The sequence below is a fragment of the Lynx rufus genome, unplaced genomic scaffold (assembly GCF_022079265.1).
Source record: "Lynx rufus isolate CCGP_SWC_20201006 ecotype Redwood Valley unplaced genomic scaffold, mLynRuf1.p SCAF_7, whole genome shotgun sequence".
Classification (NCBI taxonomy): Eukaryota; Metazoa; Chordata; class Mammalia; order Carnivora; family Felidae; genus Lynx; species Lynx rufus.
Genome location: NW_025814889.1, coordinates 123917252 through 123934547, shown reverse-complemented (window position 1 = coordinate 123934547; position 17296 = coordinate 123917252). Strand labels below are relative to the sequence as shown.

Sequence of the window (17296 nt, the reverse complement as noted above, 5' to 3'; positions counted from 1 at the left end):
AGCATGTGCAGAGCCCTGGGGTGGGAAGGGGCTTGGCCTGTGCTAGCCGTGGGAAGAGCCTCCCTGAGCAAAGGGCAGGAGGCAGCTGGGCCCGAATTGTGTCGGGCCTTGGGCAAGCATTTGGACTTTTTTCTCAGTGAGGGGGAAGCCGTTACAGAGAGTTAGGCTGGGGATGGCATCATCCGATTTCTGTTTTGAGACCACTTTTGCTGCGGTGTGGAGAATGGACTACATGGCGGGTGAGAGGGGACATTGGGAGATTGGGTACATGGCTGTATCCCTCCCTGATGCCCAAGTGAAAGACGTGAGGCACTGGGTGAGGTGGGGGTGGGGCAGTGAATGTGGTCCCACTGATGACGGGAAAGATGTCTCTTGACAGTTTCATGGTAATCCTCTATAATCACAACTGAATTCCGTAGCACAGGGAGTTAAGTCTGATTTTCTTTATTGCCACCAATGCTGGACTAATGCCTTCTGGGAACATTGTTGGGGCTTTTTCTCTTCCTAACAAAGTAGGGCTTAGAAAATCCTTTCTGCATTTTAGGACTCTGTATTAGTGTCAGAATATATAACTCAATAAAGGAGCAAGAAGCTGGGCCTTTGCAGAAGGTACATCCCCAAGGCAGTGTGTATCTAGGGATAGCTCATGATTTCTTAGTTGGATTTATAGGGCTAATTCATGTGCTTCTTGTTGTAAGCTTTATCATTTTATTATTACTGCAAGACTGTGCTGGCTGCCTTCTGTAGGACTTGGCTACCACAGTGATGATCCATATTCTTACTTAATTTCTGATCTATTCATTTGCAAAACGGTCTCAGAATTCGGTTCCAATCTGTTGTCTTAGCTCTTCAGCCTTGTAATTGCTGTGCACACACAAATTCGTTGTATGAAAACCAAGCCCTGTGCAATGTAGGCCAGGAACTGATTTATTAAGAAAATCCTGGCTATTGGCAGTGATGAAGAAATGATGTTAAATGCTCTGCCTCTTGACATCTTAACTCTTTTGTAGAATAAAAAAACCTTAAGCATTGTCTTCTTTGCCAAAATGTATTCTCTGCAGGCAGAGTGCTGAACAACCTGGTAAAGTCAGCAAGTGAAAAGTACTTAAAAGAAAATCATATTTTGGAATGTGCTACTCAAACTTCCAGCTTTTTGGACAACAACCCCTGTGACCAGGCTACCATGAAATACACCGAAGGTGTTCTGATGTAAACACGAATTTTTTTCTTGAAAAATTATTGTTTTCTGTACTAGTTTTTATTGTTAAGATTAATATTCTTTTTTTTTTTTAACATTTATTTGTTTTTGAGAGAAAGAATGCAGCCTGAGTGGGGGAGGGGCAGAGAGAGGAGGACAGAGGATCCGAAGCAGGCTCCACACTGTCAGCACAGAGCCCGATGTGTGGCTTGAACTCACGAACCGTGAGATCATGACCTGAGCTGCAATCAAGAGTCGGCCTCTTAACCAACTGAACCACCCAGGTGCCCCAAGATTAAGATTTTTAAGCCACACTTGTTAATCCATTTTCCATCTAACTGGGTGAAGAAATGCTGAATGTTAGCATTTCTATCCTCTGCTTCTGTGGTTCTCAACCAGGGGTGACTTTGCTCCTCGGGGCACCTCTGGTAATGTCTGGAGGCATTTGGAGGGATTCTTACTGACACCTAGTGGGTAGAGGCCAGGATGATGCTACACATTATACAATACACAAGACAGCAACATAGTACCTAGCCCAAGTGTCGATAGTGATCGGGTTGAGAATAGTGTCTAGTTTCTTATAAGATATTCACTTATCTCCTTATAAGTCACTGTGAAGGTCTTGAATCTCTATATTAGAAACTGCTCTGCTGTTCTGTTTCTTTCTGTATAAAATAAAAGATGTTTGTAAGAATTACCTTTGATAGTACAATGAAGTAGCCAATAATATCGTACCCAGTAAAGACACACATGCATTTTATTCTCAGATTTGCTGCTGGAGACACGTCTCTTGCAAAAATGAGACTTCAAGAATGCTTAAATATCAGGAGAAGTTTGTTTGGTGAGAAAAATATCCTAGTTGGAGAAATTATGGAATTTTTAGCAGATTTACTATCTTTTCTACCGGAAGAGAGTGAAAGGTAAGTTTATACCAAATGTTCCAAGTAGCGTGTCTTCTCTCCCCCCCCCCGCCCCCCACCAAAATACCAGTGGCTGGGAGGTCTGGGGTTGACCCATCGAGGGTGCCTCACTTCTCTGACTGCAGCCTTGTTCAGAAACCTGAGAGTTCTGTCCCTGTCTGTCAGGACACTGACTGTAATGTATTTGAAAGGACCTCTTGGCCCACGAATTGTGTAGAAGTTTTTGCAGTAGGAAAAATACAAAGGAGTGTGATGTTGTTGTGATTCCCTGAATCACTCCCAGGCCTTGGAGGAAGATGTACAGCCAACCCTTAAACCACACAGGTGTGAACTGTGTGGATCCACTTATATATGGATTTAAAAAAAATAAATATGGTACAGGACTGTAAATGCATTTTTTTCTTCCTTATGATTTTCCTCATAACATTTTCTTTTCCCTAGCTTATTTCATTGTAAGAGTACAGTATATACAATACGTATGATATACAAGTCTGTACTAATTGACTACTTATGTTATCAGTAACACTTAACACTGTAAGTAACACTGTAAGTGTTACTATTAAAGTTTTGGGGAGTCAAAAGATATGCACATTTTCAGTTGCACAGGGGTTGGTGTCCCTCTCCACCCCCCCCCCCCAACAGCGTGGTTCAAGGGTTAACTGTATTTATATCCTGACTCTGTGCAGGTCTCAGCTCCATTGTCTGTGGGGCCACACCCCATCGGTCTCCTCCTGGAAGACCCAGGCTTTCCCTCTGTGTTTTCCTTCTCCTCTCCTCATTCGGGAAGTCCCCTTCCTCTCCTGTGACGCTTGGGGCTTTCCTTCTGCTCTCCACACAAGGCATTGTTAAGGCTGTTAGAGAAAAAACTGTTCATAATGATGTAGGGCAGACCTGACCCAGGGACCCAGAGCAGGGTACTGTGAGACCAGCTAAGGGGTCCTTGGCTTCAGGCAGGATGGAAATCAAACGTGAGCCAGCAGGAGGTGAAAGCATAGTTTACTGAAAAAAAACAAAAAATATATATATATGTATATAGAGAGAGACAGACAGACAGACAGATAGATGGGGTGTCCAGGAGACTTGGAAAGGAAAAGAGCACGAGTCTCGTTTTTGCTTGGGGTCTGGGAGTTTTTACTGAGGATGGCGGTCTGGTGTAAGTGTCCCCTCAGGCATCCAGGAACCAGCTAGATCAAAGATGAGGGCCCAGGTGTTAGTTCTTGGAGCCAGGGGTCCTTGGCATGGAGATGTCTAGCGCTGGTGGTCTGGAGTACCCGTGATGGCTTCTTCTGGTCATTCTCGCCCGGCCTGTCCTTAGATGTTATCTATTCCTGAGAAATCATTAATTCCTTGTCCCTGGCAAGGAGGACATATGCTCTTTGCTTTCCAAGGCATGTGTAGAGTGGGTAGGGGTGCAGGTCCTAGCAAGAATAAAAGCCAGAAAAGAAGGAAAAAAAACAACTTTTTCTCTCATGGAGTCCCTTTGCTTTTCCTGTCTCAGTAACACTTGTTAAAGAAAGATAAGGTGGACTTTTTTTCAGGTCCTGCAGTGAGGTTTTGCAGGGGGAAAGATTGGACACAACCCCCAATACAAAGAGAAGTTGTGTGTGGGGGGGATCGGTGGATGGAAAATTGCTGAGAAGAAACATCGGGGGTGAGGAGGATTCAAGCTCAATGGACCTAAGGGGATTCCTTTTTTTTTTTTTTAATGTTTTCTTAAATTTCTTTAATGTTTATTTGTATTTGAGAGAGAACACAAGTGGGGGAGGGGCAGAGAGAGAGGGGGACAGAGGATCCCAAGCAGGCTGTGCACTGACAGCAATGAGCCCTGTGGGGCTTGAACTCACGAACCGTGAGATCATGACCTGAGCTGAAGTCAGACGCTCAACCGACTGAGCCACCCAGGTGCCCCCGACCTAACAGGATGCTTGCTGAAAGCAGGCTGGCATGATCAGACCTCACCTGGGGTATGACGGGGAATGAGGAACCCGGTTTTGACAGTGATCAGACATCAGGGGGCGGGGAGTCCTCTTTAAACGGACTTATCAGGATTCTTGCTAAAGTTGGACGGTGCAGAAATGAACACAGACATCCAAAAGTTAAGGCCTGTTTGAGAAAGAGTGAGAAGGCCATGAGCGGAGTTTGGTCAAGGAGAGATTCTTTGTCAGGTCCTGTGTTTGGGAGAGGGGTATAGGTGTCATCCTATGGGTGGAATCAGCGTTAGCATCTGCCGGGTTAGCATCTACCACTTCTCTCGACAGATGGGTGTGAGAGAAGGTTCTGTGTGAGTCCAGACGCTGATACACCCCACCCTTCCTTTGGCTCTGGCTCACACACCTTTGAACGTCTACCTCCATCCAGCTCCATTTTCTGTACTCCAGTGAATGTCATCAGGAACATGTTACATGTGTCCCTTTGTACTTTTTGATCTTGTTGGCCTTCTCATGCTGAGGTAAGGACTGTGCTGATGACTCCCTTCCGGAAACAACTCTCTCCTGGTGCCTGAGATCCCCTCCCTCCTGGATCTCTTCTCTGATGATCCCTTCTCAGTTCTTTTGTGGGTTTCCTCTTTCTCTCACTGACTCTTATTCAAATGATGGTGCTCCCTTGGGTTCAGTTCATGGACGCTGTGCTTGGACGCTGGTCTCAATTTTAGCCCCCCAACCTCACCTGTGCCTAGAGCTTCAGCCATAAGGTGCTGGCCGCCTGCCGTCATGTTCCTCTTAGACCTATCATCTATTGGGTGTCTCCACTTGAGTATTCCAAAGTATTTGGGCATTTCCGAGTCCACATTCTCAAGACTGAACACGTCCACCCTCTCTTCCTGACGAAACGCGTCTTCTGTTTCACCCAGTGCAGACACCACGGGGTCATCTTGATCGTATTTATGATCAGTCACTATACTAAAGACTGCATGCGTTTTCTCGTCAAATCCTCAAAACAATTCTGTTGAGCTCATCTTGAAGGTGAGAAAGCTGAGGTTCAGAAGATTAGGATGCTTGCCCAGCTTTAAGTGGTCGAGCCAGGATTACCACCCAGGCAGTCTGATTGCAGAGCTCCATGTCACTAACTAACCTCCATGTCACTACCAGGCCTGTCTAACTTGAGAGGTCAGGTTCTAACCACGTCACTCTACTGGGTGATGCCCCAATGATCCCAGCACCAGGGCCACAACATTCACTGTAACGCCCAGGTTCAGCGGATCTCCTTTTTCGTCTGGGGGTCACTGCATCACCTCAGACCCTCATTCTTCCCTTGGAGTGACTGGCCTCCCTGACTGTAGCCTTACCTGCTGCAGTCTCTCCTCCACATTGTCCATCCAGGGGAATTTTCTACAATGCATGTTAGATCACATCATACTCTTAATGGAGATTTTGCACCACGAAAGCCCCGAACCCTTAGGTTTGCACTTAGTGCCCTTCATGAGTGGCCGGTCCTTTGTTTCACTCTTCAGCCTCTGCTCCTACCTTGGGAAGTTCTCTGAGACACGGATTAGTTTTACTCATCTTTGAGCCCCAGCCCTGAATGTTTGTTGAATGAATGAATGAATGAATGAATGAATGCAAACCTTTAATTAAATTTTTCTTTTCTAGATGCCAAAGGAAGCAAGCAATTGAATATTATAAACAAGTGATACAAATAAAGGAAAATGCAGGGACTTTCACCAATTCCTCACTCGTCAGGAAGCAGCTGAGCATTAGCCTAAGTGACACCTTGTGTAAATTAAGTAATTGCTGACATATTTCTATTAGAAGAGGGTGACTTTTCCCTTTGACCTGCATACTTGGCTTATTTTAAAAATGCCTTCATTTTGAAGCAGGTAACTCCTGTTGACTATGTAAGCGTCTTGTTTACCTTGTCTTATCAGGAAAGCATCTTAGTCTGTCTGGGCTGCTGTAACAGAATACCACAGACAGGGAGGCCTAGACAACAGATACCTGTTTTTCACAGTTCTGAAAGCTGGGAAGTCCAAGATCAGGTGGCAATAGACTTGTGAGAGAGCCTGCTTCCTGGTTCATAGACAGCTGTTTTCTCACTGTGTCCTCACATGGTGGGAGGACGGACACCCCTTTTATGAGGGCACCGATCCCATTCATGAGGGGGTTGCCCTCATGACCCACTCACCTCCCAACGGCCTCATCTCTGAATGCCATCCTGTTGGGGGTTAGGAGTTCAGCAAAAGAATTTGGGAGGAGGACACACTCAGTCCGTAATGGAAAGAAGTCTTTCCATCTTCTAGAAGTCTTTCCATCCGTCTCTCAATCTCTTGTGGGCGGGACACCGTGCCCGGCTAGACCCTGTCTTGTCAGCGTGGCTTCCCTTCCTGCCCATTCTGTTGTAAGACACTGTTTGTATAGGAATAGCCTCTTCATACTTATTCCTGTGACCCTGGAGTAACACGTGACTGAAAATCACAAATGGCTTTTCACATGGGCCTACCTTTGATTGAATGTTTTTTAACTATTTTACCTTTATTTATTTATTTTTAGAGACAGAGCACTCACGCATGTGTGCACATGAGTGGAGGAGGGGCAGAGAGAGAGAGAGAGAGAGAGAGAGAGAGAGAGAGAGAGAGAGAATCCCAAGCAGGCTCCATACTATCACCACAGAGCCTGATGTGGGTCTCAAACTCCTGAACTGTGAGATCATGACCTGAGCCAAAATTAAGAGTCAGATGCTTAACCAACTGAGCCACCCAAGAGCCTCATTAAGGGCATTTTAAATGTTAATTACTTGTGTTATCATTCTCATACATTTATTCATTCACTCATTCATTCATTCATTCATTCACTCATTCAACAAGTATTTGCTGCACCTTAAAGCAGTAAGAACATTTTATTTAGGACTGTTGCAATAGGGGAAAGAGGCCTCAGTACAAAAGTACACTCAATTCTGAATACAGCATGGACAAGTGAGAATTTATAGCCAAGGAGTAGGGAGGGAGTCAATGGATAGAAAATTCACCGAGAGGAAACGTCCGATGTAAGGAATTCGGGCTCAATGAACCTAACAGGGCTCTTGCTGAAGGCAGGCCTCACCTGGGCTGTGATGGGGACTGAGGAACCTGATGTCCAGGGTGAACAGACACTGAGGATGGCTAAACTGACTTAGGAGGATTCTTGCTAAAACTGGACAATGCAGAGATGAACACAGAAGCCCAAAGTGAGGCCTGGTTGAAAAAGAGCTGAGAAGAGCCTGAACTGAGTTTGGTCAATCGGAGAATCTGAGGTGACAGTCTGTGGGGCAATAAATTCTACATTTTGTTTCCTCTTCTGGTCATGGTTTTGTGAGACACTTATTCAAAAATGAAGTCTTTCTGTGTAATATATCCTGTACAGCTTGTCTCCTCTCAATTTCAATCCAGTTTCAAGACAAATCTTAACCTGATAAAACTGTTAATTCTGGAGATTTTAGTACGAATCCTGACTATGAAAAGAGGATTTTTGTGATTTATGTTCCAGGCTACCTCTGACACAGAACCGTATTACTGTTCTCCTTCTCTGATAAGTGTTTTTATTTATGTATTTATGAGAGAGCTCGTATGTGCACAAGTGGGGGAGGGGCAGAGGGGGTGGAGAGAGAGAATCCCAAGCAGGCTCCATGCTGTCAGTGCAGAGCCCAAGGCGGGGCTCTATGCCATGAACGGTGAGATCAAGACCTGAGCCGAGATCAAGAGTCGGATGCTCAACCGACTGAGCCACCCAGGCGCTCCTCTGATAAGTGTTTTAAATCCGCCTATTGAGAAACAATTTCAGTGGGAGTGTGGCTTTTCATATCCCATAATATCAAGCTGAATGTTCTATACTGAATTGTTTATTTTGGAAGAAGTATGATAGATGAAGTTCACGTTACTTTCCTCTCCCTGGGATTCTTTTAAAAAAAGAAATGCCAACCATCTCTGTCAAATTTAGAAGGAAGAAATTAAACAAAAGCTCTAGTGGGTGACTTTCCATACGGTGAGTCAGTCCTCTCTCCTCAGAGGAGTTTTCAATGCTCGGCTCAGCTGTGGTCCTCTATAGCACTAGGTCTCTTAATCCAAAAGATCAGGTAAGTGACATAGACAAACTGCCTTTCAATTTTATTTTATTCTTTCCTTGAGAGAGAGAGAGAGAGAGAGCGAGAGAGCACACATGTGGGGGTGGAAGAAAGAGAGACAGAGAGAATGCTCAGCATGGAGCCTGACTTGGGGCTCAATCTCTTGACCCTGGGATCATGACCTGAGCTGAAATCAAGTCGGATGCTCAACTGACTGAGCCACTCAGGCATCCTATGCATTTCAATTTTAACTTCCACATATAAATAGTTATTTCCTCAAACTCTTAAATTTAGAATCAAGACTTTTTTTTTTTAGAGTGGGTCCTCTGATTAGAATTAGCCATCACCTTTCTCAAAATGTATCACCCACAATTTCCAGTTTTAGTTTCTGTAGGGTGAGAACTTGGACAATTGTCATGGTTTGTGTAAGATCCTTCTAGGTTGCTATCTCTTTCTTCCCTCCACCCTTTATGGCTGTGTTGCCCTGGAATTTGAAAGAATTCCAAGGCATTCATCCTGTTTTTCATAGAAAACAACTCTCACTTCATTTTTTTTTTTTAATTTTTTTTCAATGTTTATTTATTTTTGGGACAGAGAGAGACAGAGCATGAACGGGCGAGGGGCAGAGAGAGAGGGAGACACAGAATCGGAAACAGGCTCCAGGCTCTGAGCCATCAGCCCAGAGCCCGACGCGGGGCTCGAACTCACGGACCGCGAGATCGTGACCTGGCTGAAGTCGGACGCTTAACCGACTGCGCCACCCAGGTGCCCCTCTCACTTCATTTTTTAAAGTAGACACCATGCCCAGTGTGGAGCTGAATTCAGGGCTTAAACTCACGACACTGAGATCAAGACCCGAGCTGAGATCCAAGAGTCAGATGCTTAACCACTTGAGCCACCCAGGCACCCCACCAAAAATGTATTTTAGATCTAATACTCTGTGGCTGATAGAGGATGGGGCTGGTAAGAGAGGACTGGAGAGTCTCCTGTGTTAACTGAGACCAGGACAGTAGAAATAGAGAGAAAGGGTTGTATTTGAGATTTCAGAGGTAAATCCAACTGTTTTCAGTGCTTGATTGGATGTGGGAGGTGACGGAAGGGAACAAAGGTATCCTCCAGTTTATGGCCATACCAGAGGTGATTGCATCTGCGTGGATGAGGTTGTTGCCGTTCTAAGACAGGAAGCATAGGTTGAGATTTGGGGTGGGATCCATGGTGAGCCAATTTAGGGCATGTTGAGTTTGAATCTCTTATGTGAGTGGGGACATTCAGTAGGCAGTAGAGTATATGACTCTGGTGCTTAGGAGCTAGAAGACTGAGCTGGAGAAAAATATTTTGGAGTCCTTAGCAGATGCTTGGTGGGTCAACCTAGTAGAATGGTTGAAAGAGCCAAGAAGAATATAAGACAAAAAGATGGCAAGAGATAGAAGTTGGAAGAATGCCAGTATTTAAGGGCTGGGCGGAGGGAAGAGTTGTAGTGAAAGATGAGGAATGGCTCTAGAAGGAGGCTGAGAATCGGTAAAGTCATGGAAGCTGAGAAAGGACAGGGCTGACAACTGACCACCAGCTTGAGAGCAGACCCTTGCGCCACAGAGGTCGCAGGGAACCTTCAGTTTTGGTGGAGTGGTAGGGGCAAAAGCCTGTGTAAGAGAGAACAATGAATTTGTTCCCTCTACTCAAAAGTGGGGTCTGCACAGGCCCCTGAATCGGTGGAATGAACTCATGCAGTACTGAGGCAGAGGACAGAGGTTGCTGCTTGTCATGTGCAGCCGGGTCCCTGTAAGCGGACCTGCCAATGGTCTCAGTGGAGAGGGGTGGAGCGAAGGACACCCTCCATCCTCCTCCCCGCCCACATACCCTCTTATATTGTTTCCTTTCAGGGCAGAAATGGAAAGCCCATGGAGACATCCAGTTGCAACGTTTCACTTTGAGACAATGATAGCTTTCTCCCTCCCTAATATGTTTGTAGACACACATTTATTGAAAGAATGAGGAAACAAGCTTAGTTTCTCAAACTGAAGGACTTCTGAGGAAGAAACTTTGGACATGCATACTTAGCAAACAAAAAAACTTTCAACAAAGAACCTCTAGGCAATGCATAATCCTCCTTCCTCATTCACATTTGCAGGACACCTTCCGGGTGGAGAACATAGAAGGGGATTGTCTCTACTTAGCCATTCATTCCCACACAGGTACACAGGTGGGGGGGGGGGCTCCCTGTTGGGCAGTGTCCATAGAGTTGATTCGATTTCCTGAGGACCTCCACCAACACCTGAGATCTTCCTTGTTAGCTGGTGGCAACCACCTGCATTGCCACTATGGACTGGGGAGAAAGTAAACACAGGGCTGGCATTGGAAAATCCCACATGTTAGGTGACAGCAAATATTAGAGGAAGCAAGAGGCTTAAATTGTAGTAGAATACAGACTAGAAAAGGTTGTACTTTAGAAGAATACTTAAAAGGGCAGAGGATTGTCTTTGGATAAAAGATCTTGCTTTCTTTTTCTAGAGGAAATAGTAAAGTTACCACTTTATTTTTTATTTTATTCTTTTAGTAATGTTTATTTATTTATTTGGACAGAGAGAGAGACTGAGAGTGAGTGAGTGGGGTAGGGACAGAGAGAGAGGGAGAGAGAATTCCAAACAGGCTCCACAGCACAGAGCCTGATTCGGGGCTTGATCTTAGGACCCATGAGATCATGACCTGAGCCGAAATCAAGAGTTGGACACTCAACCGACTGAGCCACCCAGGCGTCCCTCACTTTATTTTTAATATAAGCAGTAAAAAAGTTGGTGGCGGGGGATGAGGAGAACTTACCACTTAAAATCTGAGAATAAGGGCGCCTAGGTGGCTCAGTCAGTTGAGCGTCTGACTCTGGCTCAGGTCATGATTTCGTGGTTGATGAGTTCGAGCCCTGCATAGGGCTTTGTGCTGACAGCTCAGAGCCTGGAGCCTGCATTGGATTCTATGTGTGTGTCTCTCTCTCTGCCCCTCCCCTGCTTGTGCTGTCTGTCTCAAAAAGAAAGTCAACATTAAAAAAATTTTTAAATCTGAGGACAGATTTTCAACGTAGTTGGTAGGCCTGTCCCCCACTTTTCTTACCTCTGATTCATATTCTGTCCCTAAGTGCAAAATGAAAAGATAGCTGATGGTTCCTCCCTATCTATATTTTTATGGAAAATCTCCTAAGGATCCATTGCAACAGGGAGAACGGTGTTGTCTTTACCTACCTCTAGAAGTTATAGTGCTTGGATCCCAGGGACCTGGCTTTGAATCTTAGTTTTGCTGGTTTCTGGACAGAACCTCCCTGAGTCTCAATTTTCTTACTGGCCAAAAAGGGATAGTAATAATGTCCATAGGGTTATTTTGAAGATTTAATGAGGTGATGTATGCAGAAAGACCAACAGAATGCCCAATTAATGTTAGATTCCCTCTCCATCGAGAATGAAGAGTTCAAGTAAGAAGAGGTTCGGTGACTTCCGCCTAATTGAAACGAACCCATCCTGGTCTGTCTTCTTCCCTGGGCTGGGAGGACTGACCAGTCTAGGTCGTGCTGCCCAGCCAGTACTGGTCCCAAGGGAGGATGGGATGGCCTGGGGCTGGGCCTGAGGCAAGGCTGTCCTTTCCTGAAAGCTACAACACTTGTTGCCAGAAAGAGAGGACTGGATTGTGTCTGAGGTCAGAGCTATAGATACAGGTGCAGAATGGATCCTGAGGGTACAGGGGCCTGAGGAGCCAAGATGTGTGGCCAGGAGGGAGTCTGAGGAGCAGGAGCCGGAAACTGTGTGTGTTGGGGCAGTGGTAGCTGGTCTGTGTGGCAAGTCGGAGCCTATTAAAGGGCTTTGGGCACAATAAACATTCTGTGCGGCCTGGTTATTGGCATCCAGAAGATCCCGGGGAATGAGTTCTTGCTCAGCTGCCGCGTGAGACATTCTGGCTCTCTTCTTCTCTTTACCTTGTAAGGTTAGTTAAGACCAAGGCAACGTGGCCATCCAGAGCAGGGTCACTTGTGAAAGTGCCTTCTGCTCTGCTAGACATAACATCACAGGGAGTTATGAAAATAATTCGAAAAGAAGAAAAATAGCCACAGATTGCTAAGCAGAGCCAATAGCTACAGCTCCCTACGAGACTCTGAGACCTGGGTTATGACTCATGAGGCAGAGCTACAGAGAAGAGAACATTTCCGCAAATAGAAGCCACGGCTGGTCCTCCGAAGAGGGACAATCCAGGATGAGGGAAGCGGCAGCCTAGTGTAGCAGTCAGTGGAGGACACGGGCTTGGGGATGAAGCAGACCTTGGACTGTTCTACCATGAACGGGAGCTAGTTACTTCTTCCAGTCTTCTCCTCTTTAAAAGACAATAGACATGCACTAAAAGTTCTCTGGAAGGACGCGGGTTAGGAGAAGACTGCACAGATGAGGACCGAGATGGGAGAGACGCTTTTTACTTTATAGCTTTATACATTTTCATTGAACCATGTGGATGTGTGTCCTAGTAAAAGGCTAAATGAGAAAACAATAGACAAATGATGATCATCTATACCTTTTAGGATTACACAGGCCCGATGGATGGCAATCGCATAATTTACCATTGTTATTATTATTATTATTATTATTATTAATATGGGGCCAGTGGTTTTTACCCTTAAGATCTTGGCAGTCTCTTTGTCACACACCCAAATCGATGTCCTGTATGCACTGGCCTTACATTATGTTTATAACTAGTGGTAGAAATTCAGCTCCTTAAAATGGGTCTTGTAAATGGGTAAAATGAGTAAATGAATAAATGGGTAAAATGAGTAGATGAATAAATGAATAAATTTACCACTTGCAGTTTAGACTGTTAATATATATATATGTATGTGTCATATATATATGTGTATATATATATATATATATATATATATATATATATAAACACATTTTAGAGAGTTATATTACATTATTGACAGTGGCACCTGGCTTTATATAATGAACACCTATAGACCCTTTGCCTATATTCACCAATTGTTAATGTTTTTGGCCACATTTGCATTCTTTTTCTCTTTCATACGTGCATGTCCATCCATATTTTTTTTTCCAAACTATTTAAATGTTAGTTGCTGATATGACACTTCTGTTTGTAAATACTTCAGCATGTGTCTTCAAAGTACAAGGACGTTCCCCCAAATAACTACTATACACTTATCAAATCTGGGAAATTTGACCATTACATAAGGCTGTTATCTAATGTGCAGTTTATATTCAAGTGTCCCCATGTGTTCTAGGAAATATCCTTTTTTTAAACGTTTATTTTTATTTATTTTGAGAGAGTGCGTGTGTGCATGCACGAGAGGGAGGGGCAGAGAGAAAGAGAGGGAGAGAGAGAATCCCAAGCAAGCTCCATGGTCAGCACAGAGCCTGACGTTCAATCCCATGACCTTGAGACCATGACCTGAGCCAAAATCAATTTGTATCTGATTGTTTCCTTATATTTAGACTTGGATTAAATGTTTTTGTCAGGAATACTATAATAGATGATGTTCTAATGCCATCTTTTTTTTTAAGTTTATTTATTTTGAGAGAGAAAGAAAACATGAGCAGGGAAGGGGGAAAGAGAGAGAGAGAGAGAGAGAGAGGATCACAAGCAGGCTTTGCACTGTAAGCTCAGATCCTGACATGGGGCATGAACTCACGAACTGTGAGACCATGACCTGAGTTGAAGTTAAAAGTAGGCTGCTCAAACGACTGAGCCACCCTTTTCTTAAAAATAATGGAATGGTTCACGTAATCTTCTCTGTATCATTCCCATTTTAGTATATGTACTGCTGAAACAAGCACCCAGTGCCATCTTTTATAATTTTTTTTATCCTTCTCTTTTAAGTATGTGAACCAGGAGTAATTTTTAAAAATGCTAATATTCTTATTTTCAAATATCCAGCAGGTCAGTTATTCATAAATGACTCCGGTCATCATGTCATGACTGAAGCAGTGGGCTATTTGTACAGATCACTTGACTTAAGGGCGACCTACCTGGGATCTTCTCATTCATCAATCCATGGAATCCTGCAGTGAGTTTCTGTTCTGGGTCTCAAAAAGAAACCTGCTTCTGGCTATTCACGTGACACATGTGGCCTCTTGACGATTTCTGATCTTTTGCAGACTTCTGAGGGAAATTGAGGGGATCAGGAGTAGAAGATGTTGGCTTCAAGGCATGAGTCAGCAATATTTCGAGGGTTCTAGGAATGGCACCTCATTATGCGAGTACTTGCTTAAATTAGACTACCACAGTGCTCAGAGTTCTAATACAGTGAGCTCTGCGATATGCATGAATGCACATAACCTACAGAGAGTTAAAAGCATGGACTTGGCACCTCATATAATTTCAGAGAAATCAAAATGTGCTTCTGGAAAAGGGAAAAAAGTCTCGAGACCCATTGTTTCCATTTCTGTTGAGGAGAAGACCCGACAGAAGACACAGGATAATGTGGAGCCATGGAATGACCCAGGAAAAGGAGGTTCAATGAAAAAGAAAGATTATTCCTCTAAGGTTTTATCTTTGAGTAAAATGGATGGTGTAGTAAAGGTTTCACGGCAAAAGGTTTTCTCAGCTAAAGGTGAGGGTGGAAAAGGCCAAATCACCACAATTTACCGGCATCCCTTGGCAGGAGGGTCTCTTAGCACAAATAATCCCTGGGAATCCATATCTGAGCTCATATCAGAAAGGGGCTTTTTCATAGCCCAGAATACAGTTCGGTTCCCCAGAAGAGTTTTTTGCAGAGAAGATCTCAGTTTGAAACCAAATTGTTGAAGACCTCAAATGATACTAATAAAGTATAAAAATGATCATGGGTGTATTTGTGTTTGAAATTTCTTAATACTTGCCTTTATTTAGAACTCTGTGATGAGATATTTTCTTTTATGACTTTTAGAAGTGATGATAATCAAAGTCTAGGTCTTGATTTTTTTAGTTCTTTAAAATATGTAACAGATTGTAGCTAAAAACAATTTTGAAGTGATTCATATTTACATGGTAGGTAGAAGAATGTTGATCTCACAGGGTTCCATATCTAAAAATATGCTGAAGCAGTACCATTAAAGTTCTAATTGTGTTACTTTTACATTGATACAGTTTATTTTGAATTTATGAATTGATTTTCCTTGTAAACAAAATTTATAACTGCTATCACCAAAACTTTTTTTAATGAAACATGAATAAGAAAAGATAAATTGGAATAAATCAAAACCGTAAAGTAAGTTTAATGTACCAGAGTCCATGGATTTATTTTTTTTTAAGTTTATTAATTTTTGAAGGAGAGAGAGATACAGTGTGAGCAGGGGAGGGGCAGAGAGAGAGAGGGAGACACAGAATCGGAAGCAGGCTCCAGGCTCTGGGCTGTCAGCACAGAGCCTAATGCGGGGCTTGAATTCACAAACTGTGAGATCATGACCCGAGCCGAAGTCGGACGCCCAACTGACTGAGCCACCCAGGTTCCCCCAGAGTCCATGGATTTAATATCATATCTATATTATTCTTTTTTAAAAAAAATGTTTATTTATTTATTTTGAGATAGAGCTTGAGCAGGGGAAGGGCAGAGAGAGAGAGAGAGAGAGAGAGAGAGAGAGAGAGAGAATCCCACACAGGCTCTGTGCTGTCAGCACAGAGCCCAACACAAGGCTGGATCTCATGAACTGTGAGATCATAACCTGAGCCAAAACCAAGAGTCGGAGGCTTAACTGACTGAGCCACCCAGGTGCCCATATCCTATCTACTTGAAACATTTTAATTGTCTCATCAGTGATTTGTTACCCATTAACTGTTAAGGATTACTTATTGGCTATTTTATCACCTAACTAAATTCTACAGAGTATATACTAGGAAGCCAGATGGAAGAATGGGCTCAGCAGTGGGACCTCAGGAAAATTACTCCACTTCTCTTGACCTCAGTTTCATTATTTATAAAATGGGAGAAATCACAGCTCCTGTTTTTCAGGATTACTGAGGGGATTGCATGAGAATGCACATAGCAAGCCTTTAATAAATAGTAGTTGTTATCTGTAAAGGTCCTAACTCAGAGGCCATGTTTTTCCAAGAAGCATTTTCTGATCCCTTCAGCCAACAAGGTAAGCATAGGTGAATGCTTAGGTTATTTGTCTTAAATCGTGACTTATTTCACACATGGCAGTGTGGTCTTCCAGGCAGTGTGCCAGCCTTGAGTTATTCCCTGTACTCCAACTAACACCCTGCTCAACAGTAACCACAGTAATCGAGAGCTTGGGGAGTCCTCTGAGTTCATCGATCCTCAGCGGGGTTCTGGGTGGGCCTTTCCTGCAGCAGCCAAGTCTGATTCAGTCACACAGAAATGTCGCATCGTGGGGGTTACTGTTTGTCTTTGGTGGACCACAATGCATAGAACAGGTGCAGACTAGCAGATGTGAGGGAAGACGGGTGCACCTGTGAACGTAGGCAGGCGCAGGAGCAGTGTGGCGGTATTCCGAGGGCCTCCCTCTCGAGGCAGGAATTTCTGGAGGGGCACTGGCCTTCTAGGCTGTGCAGTAGGCGGGGGCGGGGGCAGAGGATGACTTTCAAACAGATCAGCCCACATGTGGGGCCTTGGCCCAGTTGCCCCTCTTGGGCGGCGCTGGAAAGATCCAATCTTGGGGACCGAGGGACCTTCCAGACCCGCCCCCGCAGTCCAGCAGAGAGCCAGAATTCAGACTCTGTTAATGCTGAGAGAGGTCACGTCCTGAAGCCTGGGCTAGAGGCACTTTGTCCATGCAGTCAGAGTTGGGGGAACGGCCTCAGTCGGCGAGCGGGAGGAGGAAACAGGTAGGATCTTGGAGCGACCACAGCAGGCTGGGCGCCAGGGCCAGGCCGCCCACGCCCCGCCCTCGCCCCGCCCCTTGCCAGGCAGGACCAGGCCCCGCCCAAGGCCCCACCCCTTCCCCGTCCCTTCCCCGCCCCCTGTCAGACAGGCCCAGACCCCGCCCCCGCCCCGCCCCGCCTCCTGCCCGACAGGGCCAGACCACGCCTCAGACACGCCCCTTCCCCGCCCCCTGTCGGAGAGGACCAGCCCCCCCCGCCCCCGCCCAGGCCCCGCCCCCGCGGCGGCCACAGGGGCGGGCCGCGCCGCCGCCACGTGCTCCGACGCAGGGAGCCGCCCGCC

At 45.0% G+C, this 17296-nt stretch overlaps 1 protein-coding gene across 1 annotated transcript in view; it reads left to right on the top strand.

The window, feature by feature from the left end:
* LOC124501993 (putative tetratricopeptide repeat protein 41) overlaps window positions 1-14969 on the top strand; it is a 60493-nt gene extending 45524 nt beyond the window's left edge. The window contains 7 exon segments of the mRNA XM_047066404.1: window positions 200-239; window positions 1062-1209; window positions 1966-2118; window positions 5709-5842; window positions 14071-14200; window positions 14292-14854; window positions 14857-14969. Of these exon segments, the coding sequence (XP_046922360.1) occupies window positions 200-239; window positions 1062-1209; window positions 1966-2118; window positions 5709-5842; window positions 14071-14200; window positions 14292-14854; window positions 14857-14969 (1281 nt within the window).
* Window positions 14970-17296: the final 2327 nt, after the last annotated feature.